Genomic DNA, 15,276 nt, shown 5'->3' on the forward strand with positions numbered 1-15,276 from the left:
CTCAAGACCTCAAGTGATTCCACATATTTCTGAGGAATCCGTCCACACACTGTGCTCTTCTCTTTTTTTAATTCTTCGGTCCCTTATTATTTTAAATGACTTGTTTTAGGTTCAACTCCTTGAAAAATATTTCTCTTAACGTTAGAGGGCATCAGGATAGCATTAAAAGGAAAGCAATGTTCCTCTTTGTTAGAAAAACTGATGCTGATGTCATAAATTATATGAAACATGGTTTAAAGAGGAATAATGTATATGTTTCCATTTTATTTTACTTAATAACTTTATTTATTTTTCATTATTTCTTATTGTTGTTGATTATGTGTTCCTTCTATACCTCATTTATTTAAATCCATAATTTTGTTCTGCCTTACGACCAGTGGTTGGAGGACGCACTGTATGAAAACATTGCATCACAACACGCAATGTCGCAGAAAACTGCAGGTGTTCCCAACCACTAGGGGGAGCTATACATCTGCTCTTTACTCCCCCTACTGGTTTGTTACAATTCTATTTTGTGAAGCTGTAAATATGTAAATAGTTTAATTTTATTTAAACAAGCTCCTAATATGGAGGCATGCAATATTACACATGAAATGTAAAAATTAAATTAATACATGAGTTAAGAGTTTTGTTTGCCTCCAAGCAACAACATGAAGTAAAAGCAGCTGATATTGTTTTACTTGACTAAAAAAGAGCTCTCTGTATGTTCTCCAATCAGTGTTAAAGATAAATAACAATAAGTACAATTTGTATAGTCTTTATAAGTTACGACATAGGTAAACGCCTTCAAACTGACTCTAAAAACATGATTGACCCCAATTTTACATATTTTATTCAACATTTAAATCCCAATAAATGCATGACACAGCAGCTGAACAGTAGTTTACATGCTCTTGGTTTTCAAAAGTTTCAATATGATATTTATACATATTTCCGTCACAGCAGTGATAACTTAAAAAATACACTATGAACGCACGAATAGCTGAGCACTTTGGAGTCCACCGCAACAAACAGTGACAATATAGGCTACAGACAAAAATAGAGAATATCGTTATGCTTCCATTTCAAACAGATCCATGTAAATTGTTCATTTATATCGAGACACTTAGGTGTTTGTGGATCGTGGTGTATTTCCATGTTTGGGTTATTGATTTAGCCACGGACAGAAAACACATAGACGCACACGGTGATCAGGTGGCCTTCTCAGTGGGAGGGAATCACTGCGAACGACAGCTGGTCACGGACGACACACGCACACACACCTGAGGTCCTTTTTAGGGAATGATGTGCAAAAGGCACACACAAGGGACACAAGCACGCTCGCACAACATCTCTCGAACTCCACAACGTTTACACTGAGCACGGATGCACAAACACACGAGAGCACGAACGGGAAAAAACACGCACACACACACGGATGTCGAGCACAGACTCCATGAAAGGACGAGAACGAGGCACGACGGGACTTGGCAGAGCGACATGGAATGTTTCGGTCGTTGATATTTGATTGAGAAGCTCTCAAGTAGTTTATCCACAGGTCTCCTCCTGAAAGAGAGAGAAGGAACAAGAGAAGTTAGTTTACTCTCCTGTATGCAGATGACTTCCTTTGATAATCATTTTATTCTATCATGGGAAATACACTACACTCCTTTTTAATATGGTTTATTTAAGTCTAAGTACAGTGAGCCTGTGCCTTGTACAGGATTGGACCTTAGGAAATCATCTTTGACTATCTTTAAACATATTCAGTAGACAATACAACCAAAAATCTGATTGATTAAGTCACATTTAATAATGGAATAATGGAACCAAATGCTACTGTATATCCTATATTAGGAATGGGCGATAGCTTATTGTACAGGATACATCGCCAAAAACAATACCCATGATGAGAATTTGCCATCTCGCAATAAATGTGACAAATGCGAGTTGATGACGTCCTCACAGCTGTAGCTCCCTTGTGGCTATTGCTAACGGCTAATGAGGCTCCTCGTCAATAATATGGAACTGGTTCGGATACCGATGCACAAGGTTAACAACACACCGCCTGAAGTACGACCACAAGCTGGAGTAAGAAAAGAGCCAGCACAAATACATCAAGAGAAAGCAGCCAAATGTTCCGTTAATTAGGGTGACCTGACGTCACCTATTTCTGAGGATAGTCGCGATTTTGGATGATCTATCCCCTGGCTAAAGCTGAAAATGTCTTCCATTTTAGCGTTTTATGAATGAGAAAAAAAATGTTGCGCACAGACTACAGCAATGGTTATTATGGTAGCTGGTTGCGCATCTATTGACATCACAGTTTAAATTAGTTTAAATATAAAGAAATATGTCAAAATAAATGAAACTGTATTTGTCACTGTTTCTTCGTTTCATCTGGATAACATTTATTTATTTTTTTTAATCTTCCATTTTATTTCAGAAAAATTGTCATCTTGCAGTACATTAAAAAAAAGAAAAAAAAAAGAAATTGCAGACACATCCAGTCAGTCAATTTCATATGATAAGGTAAAGATAGAACCAAAGGGCTCTTTCACACTTCAGACTGATCTGTCACTACAGATTCTCCACTTTCTACTTAAACCTGTGACCTGTAAACTTGACTATAACTGATAACTGAAGTATTATCTTAGAGTCAAAAACATATTATACTATTTTTATCATGATTTTTATTATTATGGCCAGAATGGCCCACATCGCCGATCCATATCCTACCCTTAAGTTAATTAGTAGAAAACAGAAACGTTAGCATCATTTAAATGCATTTTCCTGTGTTTTCTCAACTCCTTCCACTATAGCCACTATATTCTAGTTGCCAGAGAACAAAAGCAGATGTTGCAGCTTTGTTTTAGATTTAAATCCTGCAACTATCACTATCACCGAGGTTCTAACATTAAGTCTGGTCCAATAAAATGTCATTTGGTGTGACTAGCTAACTCTGGCTACCAAATACAAGGGGCTGTGATGATAAATATGTAGTTAGTAAAGGAGTTCACCTGTGGAGCTTCAGCAGGGTCAGCATCAACTGGTGACTCTGCGACGTTCTCTTCTGCTGAGGCGTCCTCACCCTGAAAGAACACAAAGGTAAACATTACATTCACCCCGATTCATTATATATGCTTGATCATATATAATGAATGTTAAAGGGAAAGGAAAAATAATTCACTATCCTTCTCCCACATCCTGAACCATAGTATCGTAAAGTGTGATCGTTTTATCCGAGGGTACACACACGTCTTGGGGCTTGTGTTCAGTCTGCTTTATTTGTCACTTCGAGTACATAGGAAAGGCAAAAACTCTGAGACTGTCCTCATGAGAAAAAAAAAAAACTTCCTTACTTTGTGTGCTATTTTTAGTCCGAAGTAAAAGAGGATATCTGATGTTGTTATTGCGATGCATTGTCTACCGACAGAGGATGTCGGGCTCGCTTGATGGGTCAATAAAACGTTCCATTTCGTCGTGATAGTGAACGCTGTCTTCCAGCAGCAAATGTCGTTTTCTAATTAAATTTAACCACGATTTTTTTTTTTTTTTTAAACGATCATTCCCTAAGCGACGCCTGTTTGTGCCTGAACCTTTAAACCAAACAGCAGCTGTGCTGTGAGTAGAAAATGACTTTATTTTTCCGGGAATGCCCAGATGCTGACGGCGTAATGGCACCACGCTACTTACGCCAATTTCCGTAACACACTTGAACGTAAAGAACATAAATAATTCAACCCTCTCTTGTAACCCCTGGATACGTTGACGCTGGCTGCGCTCATGGTCACTCTGAGTGAATGGGCTTCTAAATAAAGGCCTCGAGCGCTAATGAAGAGAGGAGGTGACGTCTCTCGTGCCTTGCTGAAAGGACGCCTTGATTACACCGTGCCATTGAACTGACCTTCCTTAACGGGGAACGGTCAGAGCGTGTTGACATGTGTGTGTGTTTGTGTGTCACAGACAGCTGACATAACCTTAAAACCGGTTACTGCACCTCTCTCCTCCCGCTGCTGCATTTAACACCACCCACCATGCCTCCGTCTGCTCACCTAGCAGAGCCAGAGACACGTGTGTTCGTGTTAACACACGTACTGTAACTGGGCAAAAGTTTAAGCTCTGTTCCCGGCTAGATGACAAATCTAGCTCGAGATAAAGTGCGCAGGACATGATCCACCCCGAAAATGAAATCAAAGCGATGCGTCGCCTACAGAGAATGTTTTGTTTCAGAGCAATTGTGAAGCAGAAATTGCTTCCCGGGGAAGTGAAATGGAGCCGCGTCTTTTATCGCGTGCAACTGAAAAGATTCGAGGCCGCTTCCCATTTCCCCGCCACGTGGCCTCGTCTGCTCGCGCGCCGGCGCCCGTTCCTCTGTCTCATTGTCATTTTCTTCTCCTTCTACTTTCTCCGTGTCCTGATATGAGTCACCAGCGGCTGATGAATTGGTGAAACAACCAGATGAGGAGATTAATCAAGACTCAGCATCCCACCTTCCTCTGTTTGTGTGTGTGTGTATGTGTGTGTGTGGACTATCTCGACCTGGTATCAATTTTTAAATAAAATCAATATTAATGATGTTTAATGGCTCAGCCGGCTGGGAGCGGCGGTTAAATGAGGACAATCTGCTGCTCCCTGCGTGTCACTCTCCCACAGGGAAGACCAGGATATATATATTTTTAAATGGCTCCACCAGCTCTCCATCGCTCACTCCGCTCATGTCTGGTGTCCATCTGTTTGTCTGTTCCGCCTGCCAGTTTGGCTTGTCAGGATTCCTCTTAATGAGGCTCATCGTTTTATCATTCGGCGTGAATATACCACCGTTGCCTATCTCTGAGAAAAAGAAAAAGAAAAAAAAAACGTGTAGCAAGTTCCGTCTTTTGATCCTTTTGCCAGCCAAGACGAAACAATTATTTCGTCCAAGTGTCAGGAGTTGCCACTGGCGGGAAAATATCTCAAAGATTTCTTATCTTTTAATGGGGCACTTATTTACTAATCAACAGACAATGAAAGCCGAGTTAAGGACACACCCTGCATGTGTGTGCACGCCGTCGTCAAATTGCTGTTATGGATTCCCTCCGCTTCGGCACTAATTAAGGGACGGGAGATGGCGCATCTCAGCAAACAGTGTTTGTGTTGCCCTGGGAAATATTTGATCGGCCTATTATTTCCTGCTGCTCGGCGTTATGAGTGTTGTGTGTTATGAGAGAGGAGGGTAATTACTGGAAAATGTAGTTCTTCCTCCAGAACCGCATCCAGATAGGTGCAGGTGTGAGTTAGGGACAGCGCAGCGGTTTGACAATAAAGAGAAAAACAATGAACAGCACTGGCGTTTCTCTGTGTGTAACAGATCATGATCTCTTGATAATATATAAAAATATATCCTTGAGGTCTAACAATGTTATTAAATGTACAGTATTTTCTATTCATGCATCAGTAAATGTGATTTTGTACATTTGCTATATCTTCTATTTTGTGTAATACAGTTACAATTATTATGCACCACAGAGCGCACAAGAAATCATTCCTGCCTGTGGCCATCAACCTGTACAACTCACTCTGAGTGTGCATAACCCACATTTATATCCATATTTATACTGATAATGTACAATAACTCCTGTTCACTTTATTTTTTTCATATACTTGTACATATTTCCTTATATAGTATTGGACTCTGGACTCACCATGTGCAATAACCCACATTTATAACCACATTTATACTGATAATGTGCAATAACTCATGTTCACTTTATTATCATATACTTGAATATATATCCTTATATGTTATTGGACTCTGGACTCACTATGTGCAATAATTTCTGTGCAATAATTTCCCACTGTGCAATATCCCTTATTCAGTGTTGTTATAGAGCAACAACTCAGAACACAGGTTCACTTATTATTTCTTATATTTTTTTTTTTACATTGGTGCGTGTATTCTTACTTTGTCTACTTACTCTAACTTCTTCTTATTGCCTACATTGCTCTTTGTTCTTAACACTGCTACACTTTGAGTAGGAGCTGCTGTAACGAAAAGTAATTTTCCCCTGAGATCAATAAAGTAATTCTGATTTCTGATAGTACGTGCTCATTAGCACCACTAGTGGTCAAAAACACCACAGGCCTCCTTTAAAAATTATATCGGAAGATATTTATTGTAAATAGTCTAATTTCTGCCAGTGTCCATAAATTATATTTTATACCCTCCTTTGATCTGTGACTATAATGATATGTTCTGAGATAAATAGGCCAACTCATGACTTAACCGGATTGTATACATACCTAATTGTATAGACTGACAAAATACGACAAATCGGGGAATAAAAGAACCCATTGAAACGGCGATAGGAGGATCATCTTTCACATATGACTTGTGTCTCGGCAGTAGATTGTTTGCCACGGTAAGCTGCCGTCGCCTGCTCCTCGTCCACCCTGACAAACGAAGGCCAGACTGACTGATGAACAATACGGGGAACCTAACAACATGTAACAGTTTTCATTTCAGAGGAGAAAGACGCGGCGCAGATATGAGAAGCGATGATAAATCACTCAAGGTCGGGAGGCCATTTTGACGTGGTGAAGAGTCGCAGCTCGCAGCCGCGACATGAAATGGAGGGATGTGCTGCAGGCTTCCGTTCTTGAAAGGTGGCTTTTTAATCGCGTCCATTTGTGTTCGCAGTGATACGACTGGAGAAGTGCAAGCGTCGATAATGTGATAATGTGAAGCCATTAAGCAGAAATTTGAACTCTTCTCACTGTTTCTTTAAGGATATAATCAGAATGATGCTCTGCTATTGAGCTTATTTATTTAATATTTCAAATGGAATGTTTAATGGACGATTATCTCATCTCCAGACCTCCAGAAACTTCTTAAGTTTTAGTGGAAATCTAAAGCTAAACTGTCGTTCAGTCTCTTTTTGAATTAATCCTCGAGTCACTCCTGCACTCGTCCCTTCTCCGATGTTCAGGCCTCATAAGAAATGTTGTGTATGTGGCTGCTGAGCATGTAGAAGGCTATATGTTTCGTTTATGTCCATTCTTTTTAATGTGAGTGGGCTCTTCAATCTCTACATTGTGTGTTGAGTTTGTATTGAACTCAGAGGCTAGCTAGCCGCAACAACATTAGCAAAGTTTCCTCTTGGACACACATTTAGATGTCTGCCCCTGACGAGAAGCACACAACTTCTGACTTCTGACAAAGTCAGAGTGTGGTTTCATGATTGGTTCAGCAGTGACAGGGGCGGGGCCTAACTCCGTGCAGGAGGCTTAGATTGACAGGTCTCGGGCAGTATAGCGCTCTGTGTGAAGCTGTTGAGACAGCTCTTTTATCGTTGACTGAAAGATACTGTCTTCTGCCTCCATTTATAAAAATGTTGGATTCATATTAATGCATATTAAAGGAAATTTATTTTTGTGGGGGTAAATTAAAAAAAATAAAATACATATATATAAATAATCTAATCTAAAAATTATTATAATTTAAATATAATAAATAAAAAAAATATATATATAAAAAATGTCTAATCAACCAAAGATTTTGCGACCCCCTAGCAGTACCTCCGCGGACAGTCTAGGGGTCGCGGACCCCCTGTTGAAGACCTATGCTTTAGGTACAGAAACAATTAGCTAACATCAAAGAACTGCTGGCAATGAAGGTCAAAGAGTTGCACTTGAACACAACAAGTGGGATACTGTTTATTCCTGGTGAAGCAGGGACTGATTCCCTGCTGGACAGTTGACCAAGTCAACTATGATTTCTTTACAAAGTATTTCTTCAAAAAGTATCTTTCTTACTGGTTTGGCTGGATCCTTCTTCACCAATCCGGTGGCAGCTGCAATGCTGCCTGCACCACCCACTGTTTTGTGGGCCACAGCCGTAACCCCGGTAACCATCGCTCCGCCCACATGAGACACTCCAGACACAGTTTTTCCTGCAACTGTAAGGACGAAGGGAGGAAGGGAGTGGATGAGAGGGGAGGAGGACATTTGAGGAGGGTGTTTCTCTAAAGAACCTCAATACCTGTGAGGATTAACATGTAGGAAAAGACATAAACAAGACAAAACATCCCACTGTATTTGACTCTAGAGCGTGCACAGTTATTGGATGACGGTGCGTGTAGCTTAGATTTGACCCGATGGAGCTTTGAAAGAGTCTGAAAGGTTTAGAACGTGAATATAACATGTCACATTTCATGCAGCTACACTCCTTTAATAAATTAATAAAGACATAAGAGATCTGACTGATTCATAATCATTACAGTGAGTACGACTGACCTTTCCTTATATGAATATTACTTTACATATAGCTCCAATACTAGCATTGAGAGAAGTTTTTGTTCTAGTTTTGCCTGGGGACTTATCTATAAGTGGGTCATCACCCTGGCAAACAGGAGCAACCTGAAGGCCTCTCACCCCACCTGTCATTGTCGGAGTAAAGCCTCGTTGTGTAACTTTGCATATCACTTCACCTGAGGTAGCATTTTTGTGTGGATTCTTTACTTTTTTTTTATTTCAGAAAAATAATTATAATAATAATAAATGTGCCGTTCCCATGAGTGCTAAAAGATTCTGTGGTGTGGTTTGATATCATGCTTAGAATTTGTCAAAAAAAAAAGGTTTGGGCATTTCAGCCCTTCCCCAAACAAGGAAGTAATAACATATCCTTTAGTGAACTTCCCACATCCTTTACACGCATGAAGTTCACATGCTTGGCATTGCTTTGTTTTAACAGGCACCGAGCCAAAAGGTGTGGAAATTGCCCTACAAGAATCGTAACATGTGACACTTGATCAGGGCTCGTCATCTCACAGCACATCACCTTGGCCTTCCTCCTTATAGGAGATTTATTAGATACATCGTGGAGTTTAAAAAAAAAAAAAGAAAAAGAAAACGAGAACCAAGAAGTCACACGCTTCTCTTATAATCCCACCTGCTTTACTAGCAGCCAGCATAGGATACAACCAAACACAGAGCCCTTTTTCCCTGGATGCCTGTGAGAAGGCGGCCTCCCTCTGCCTCTCTGCTTGTTATGTATGAGGAACAGAAAAGGCATGTCCCACGGGGGGTTTGGCAGGTTGCATCGAGTTTAGGCGGTTTGAAACATGACACTTACTCACCTGCAGAGTTTCATCTCTCTTGCCACCACCCGACAATTCACTGAGATTTTTTTTTTTTTTGGCTTTTGTGTCAAAGAGCTAATGTGTGTGTGTGTGAACAGATGATATGCATTTTTGGAGACCAGTAAGAGAAACGGATAAAAGACATGTAATTATGCGTTACCTGTTGTCACTCCATCCTTTGTTTTGTTGCCTGGAATGAAATACAGGAGAAGCTCAAATGAGTGATAATAGCATTGATAAATATAATGATTAAATGGTAGTAGTGGTAGTAGTAGTAATGAATCAGCAACGACTCGAAGCGTCCTAGCCACATGATCATCAGTCAAATGAATCCCCAGAACCCACCGACAAACATAACCCCGTCTTTCGTCATCTCAGCTGCTCCAGTCACTCCCTGCTTGGTTTTCTCCGCCGCTGCCACGACCCCATCCTTGGCTTTAGAGAAACCCTTCATTAACGCGTCCATGGCTGCTGGATTGACTCCCAAATTACACGCACACGCAGCTGCGAGGAGGGCAAAACAGACGCAATGAGAGGGGATGAAATGGAAGCGCTCGTTAGATGAAAAAAAAAAAAAAAATGAATGCCACCGCCCTTCTTTGTTTTCTTTCTTTTATCTTTTTTCTTTTCTTTTTTTAAACAATATCTTTCTCTGTGTGTCAGGTTTGTGAAGCCAGACTCGTTCGGCTGAAATAATTTGTGCGTCTGATGCCCGCAGCTCTGCTCCGAGGCTGCTGAAAATCCCACCTGTAGGAATTGGTTTCAGCCCGGCTGAGAAACCATGAATGGATTTACTATTCAGTTAAATAAAAAATGAAAGAAAGAAAAAAAAAATCGAGAAACGGAACTGAATGCATTGTCTTGCAGCGTGACACAGACGGTTGAAATTGACGCTGGTAGAAAAGACACATTACGCTGTATATGCACATATTGTGCAGAAAGATGAGAAATAGCTGGATTTTACGCACCTGTTTGCTTCAACTTCCTTTTAGGCGAGACTGTGGCTGAGTCTTCCGGGATGGCAGACAGATATTACCACCGAGGGCAGAGAAACCGGTTTCTAGTCCCTAAACTTCAGCGGCACTCTGAGGACGACGTGTGCTCTTCCAAACAAGACGCGCGGACACAGGCAAGAGAGGGACGGACACACGCTCCACAGGTTTGACAGACGCCTCCTACGCCGCCGTGATGGAGAAAGAGCGACTCAACCCCGTGATGCTGATGCGAGAGGAGAGATGCTCCGCGCGCGCCAACACACATACACAGACACACACGCGCGCGCGCACACTGTCACACATGCAAAGATTACGTAGCGCTTTCTGTACGTGGGTCGCCCACAGCGTGTAGGTGCTGCGAGGCTCTTTAAAATCATCAGCCGGCTGAACGCATCTGCGGACAAACTAGCAATTAGCGGCGGTGTAATTACGCAGGATGACACCGCCGGGCTCTTCGCCGCTCCCACATGTGAGTAAGATGTTAACGCAGGAGGTCCGGGATCAAGTTGTTGTATCACGGTGGACAAGTTGTGAAATGCTGAAATGAAATCGCTTTTTTAATTTTACACCAGTTTCGACACATGCTTTCTGGTGACATTATGAGGCAACAAGTCAAAAGGCCAGGGAATTACGCCCTAAAGAACCAATCGTGTTACCTACAACGACAAGGCATAACATTATGACCACCTACCTAATACTGTGTAGGTCTCCACTGCGCCTCCAAAACAGTTGTGACTCATCAGAGAATGGACGTGGGCCTTCTGTGTGCGTCCTGGGGTGTCTGGCAACAAGATGTTGCTAGTGGGGACCTTTGGGTCCTATGAGTTGAGGTGAGGGGCCTCTGTGGACACCACCACCATTACAACCATCTGTCTGTGGTTTTAATGTTATGGCAGATGGGTGAACGATACTTAATTAAGACCCATCTTCTCAGAGGACATCGTCTTGATCTATCTGAACCTCCTCAAAGCACATTTATCTGATAGATCCCTTTTGTTGTGGAGTGAAAAGACGTCTCTCCTCACTGAGACACAAAAGAGACACAAAGGACAAAGGACGATCTTTTGAATACAGCAGCTTACACAAACAGGCCATCCAATTACATCACAGTCTGAACACTCGTCCCACATTTTATGCACTAACCAATAATAAAGTGTTTTCCATATCAATTAACCATGACCTGTGGGATATATAAACAGTGCAGTTGTTTGAAAGGACCATATGTGAATCAAGAGAGTCTTCATCAGGTTCACCTACTGATCATCCTCTCGGCCTTCCTGTTTCTCCCCCCACTGGATTCTCCCTAATTTGGTTTTCAATTATTTATTACACAGCTCGAGCCGTCTGCAGTGCGTAGAAAACCGCAGCGCGCCAGCCGAGTTAAACTTTTATTGAAATAACAGTCAAAGCAAGTATTTGCATGGAAAATTTTTATCGACATTCAAAGTGCTTTCCCTTAAAATGTGTAAAACAATAACAGAGCACGGACACGGCCGTCAGTGTTAGCCGTCCGTTAATTCTCCTGCAATAAAACTGCTGAATTTTAGAATATGACACGAAGCCTGTTGAGATTTTAATTAAAAAAAAACAGGAAAAGAGAGAGGGAGAGACACTTCCTGGGTTGAGTTACAGATTAACCACCATAGGATTACATAGTCAGGTATTAAAATGCAGTTAAATACTTCAGGAGGGATTCAGTGCTTTCCTTGAATACAAAACACTAAAGCAACAGGCCCAAAAATACACAAAAGTATAATTCAAGGTGATATCTAACAGCCTTGGCGTCACTCCCAGTGATGTCTGCTGCACTCGCACTGCTAACCAATAAAAGAGTTCACCTTTTTGAGAACAAGCTCCAATTTAAATTTGGCCTGATACTTTGTGGTGTTATCTCCTCTGTCCTGGTACTACAGGAATTATACAAATACTCCATGATATGGTTACAGATATAGACACATAAAAAAAAATAAAAAAGGATGACACCGCTTCCTGCATTTGGACTTGTTATAAATTACAAAGTGTGGAATCAACGAATGAGAACTCTTGGGATACTGTGTTGATAGAGTGGACCCTTCACGCCGTGAGCTGTTTGGGTGATTTTTCATTTCTCCCACATTGCAGATGTTGCTGGAGGATCCATCATCGTGAACAGATGGCATGTGTCTAAATCGACATGTGGATCTGGGTAGTTTGTGAGAAAGTTGGCCAAGTTCTCGCCACGTAGGTGACTACGGAGGGGACGTGGCCACCTTCACAAAAAGTGTTCCTCCACTTTAGTCACAACAAATATTTAATGCTTTCACATTTGCTATAGATGTTCATGGTCTACTGAAGAATCCTTAATGATCGCCTGATTTTTCTCTCTGGCAACAACCCCACCTTTATAGCTAGATTGTTCAACAAGAAGTCCACGACCTCTAGTGGGTCCATGGAGGTACTGCAGGGGGGTTGCGAAAATATTTGGTTGATTAAACATTTTTTATATACATATGTATATTTTTTTAAGTGTCTTTAAACACACATTAACATGAATCCAACATATTGTAGAAAGGGGATAGCTTAATGTTGAATGCAAAATGATAATAATAATGTATATGTATAAATAGCACTAGGAGTTTAATATAGAAAGCATATAGTAGGTAGGGGTCCCTACTTAATCTCTCCATCAGTTTGGGGGTCCTTGGCCTGAAATACGTTGAAGACCCCTGTCGTAGACTCTTCAGCTCATTAACTGGTAGCTGAACACCCCCCACTATCTATGCAGAATATAATATTAATTCAAAATTCCATTTGATCATCAGTGCAGTTGCAGTAAAAGCTGAGAAGCGAATCCCTCCCTGTTCCTTTTCATTCTCCCCGGTCCATTTTGACAGTAAAACGTTTGCAGCCATTTGCCTGGTTATTGCTAAGTGGTGGGCTGATAGCACTTGCTATGGTGCCATTATGTCTGCACTGTTGTGACAAACAGTAATCCTCTGAAGCCCGGTGAGGGTTTCCAAAGGGGCTGGCTCAGGTAGGTTTCAGTTTTCTGATTCATATCACAATCCACAAAAATATAAAGCCACGATGAAACAAAGACAATGAAAAAATCTATTATATGATAGGTTTGGACAAGAACTCACAGGACTAAGGGATGGAGCTGTAAGAACTTGAGAATTTAAGTATCATAACTATAGTATGACAGCTGTCCCTCTGATATCAACGTCTTATCAAATACTGAATCTCAGTGCTAAAGATAGCATCCCCTTCCAGAGAACCCAGATGGCCTCAGCGGTTTCCCTTCACTACTAAGCTTCTACTACACTTCTGACTCTATGTTTTTCAAGTGAATCGTCGTCCACTATCACTCTGTAGCCTAGACTTCTCTCCTGAGACCTGAGATTGTGAAATCCACAAGAGGTAACATCACTGCTCGCGTGGTTCTAATATTTGAACTCTGATTTGAAATAACAGTTTCATCCTATATCTATCATCGCCTATCCTGTTGAGAGGATGTGTCTAAATCATTTTAGTTCAGGGGCCTCATCCAGACCATAATAATAACCTTTAAGTAACTCCTAATGTTTCTCTGCGTTTTAGTGCAAAGAGGTGCATTATGAAAATGTTTACATGTCATGAACAATCCTTTTACCAAACAATTTAAGAGCAACCTGAAATTCCTTAACAAAGGTAAAACGTTGGTGCCGTCTGCTATTTAGCTCTCAGTCTAAAAAAAAAAAAAAAAAAAAAAAAAAAAAGTGCGGCCACTAGTGGAAAGATTAGGAATAGCGGTCACTTTGAATAAAAAATTGTAGTTAATGTCTTCTATGTTGTTTTTAGATTTTTCATCCCGTGAGAAGAAACCGGAGAATCTGCAGGACATTCAAAGTCTGCACAGAAAGGCCACAACACTGTTCATGAAACTGATCTGATTATGCATGTTGAGGTGGTTTTTATTGTGGTATTTAATTCTGCATTTAACATTGCTGAGCCAAGATGGCCTACTCATTCATTCAGTGACAACAATGACGTTTGCCATTACTAGCATACTACTATTAATAATAATCATAACATGAGGCATAATTTGTCATTTGATACTTAATTTTGAATTTATTCATTTTCCTGTGTAGTAATGTTTGATCAACCAATATGCATAACCTGAAGTTGCTTATAACCAGATGGGTAAAAGTTGGTTTTATCTATTTATCTGTCTACATTGTGAGGATCCTCAGCTGAGGGTTAAACATGAATAGTGTTTCTGAAGGTCTTTGCAAAGTGAAAATTTGAATGTGCGTTAATTCCATTAAGACCCCTTCAGGAACATGCTTAGAAATTAGTCACAGGGGTCAAGAATTTTAGTTCGTCACCATGGAAACGCTTGATATCTTTAGTCCCATTTCATTCATCTCCCCATCTGTCACCCACAATCAGACTTGACGAGTGTATGACATGAAGCTTTTTTTTATTTTTTTTATCTATGGCTTCAGGAAATAAATAATTTACACATTTTAAACACACACATTGATTTTACAGTATAACAGTTCTCTCTTCAGATCGACTGGACTGCAGACCAGCAGGTATTCACAGCCACAATTTGATTTTGATTAGATTATGAAATCCCTTTTATGAATTGTTGACATTTACAGTTCCCGTTCGGCCACATTGACATTTTTATGTTACACTGTCTCACAATATGACATTAAAGTAGATTCAATCAAAGTCCACTTTGTTGATCCTCACTTGGAATCCAGTCCATGATTAAACAAAAAGACATTTTGAGAAATTTGGCCTTTGTCTTTGTTGCAACCTGAAGAGAGGATTTGTCGACAGTAATATAAAGCTGTGGTTTTACTGTGCGTGAAGGACCACTTGGAAACATGTAGCAGCGTCACGTGTTAAGGTTTGATGTTTTTTTTCACCCAACCTCTTTTTCTCTCTGTAACAACCCTCTGTACTCAAACTGACCCCAGCAGCTATAATTTGAGAGGAAGTTTCTCTTCGGAGGAGAACACGGAGATACGGAGCAGATAACTTGTCAGAGCATCCATGTTATTATCAGATTTCTGTCGGGTTAAACAAGAAACATTAACCGAGTAAATGTAGCCACTGACAGGGGTTTCTCTATAAAGCACACTGTTTCAACAAAACCAATTCATCTGAAGATGAAGAGGGAACCGGATTTACACAGTTCTTAATAACTGGTC

At 40.6% G+C, this 15,276-nt stretch overlaps 1 protein-coding gene across 1 annotated transcript; it reads right to left on the reverse strand.

The window, feature by feature from the left end:
• Positions 1-809: 809 nt before the first annotated feature.
• On the reverse strand, positions 810-10,315 carry LOC124997124 (alpha-synuclein-like). Its single transcript, XM_047570717.1, has 6 exons — positions 10,067-10,315; positions 9,444-9,602; positions 9,259-9,288; positions 7,774-7,916; positions 3,000-3,071; positions 810-1,545 (listed from the first exon to the last, which is right to left on the reverse strand). Exons 2-6 carry the CDS (start codon positions 9,562-9,564, stop codon positions 1,528-1,530), a joined length of 384 nt encoding a protein of 127 aa, XP_047426673.1. The 5' UTR covers positions 9,565-9,602; positions 10,067-10,315; the 3' UTR covers positions 810-1,527.
• Positions 10,316-15,276: the final 4,961 nt, after the last annotated feature.

Source organism: Mugil cephalus, chromosome 19 (assembly GCF_022458985.1).
Source record: "Mugil cephalus isolate CIBA_MC_2020 chromosome 19, CIBA_Mcephalus_1.1, whole genome shotgun sequence".
NCBI lineage: Eukaryota > Metazoa > Chordata > Actinopteri > Mugiliformes > Mugilidae > Mugil > Mugil cephalus.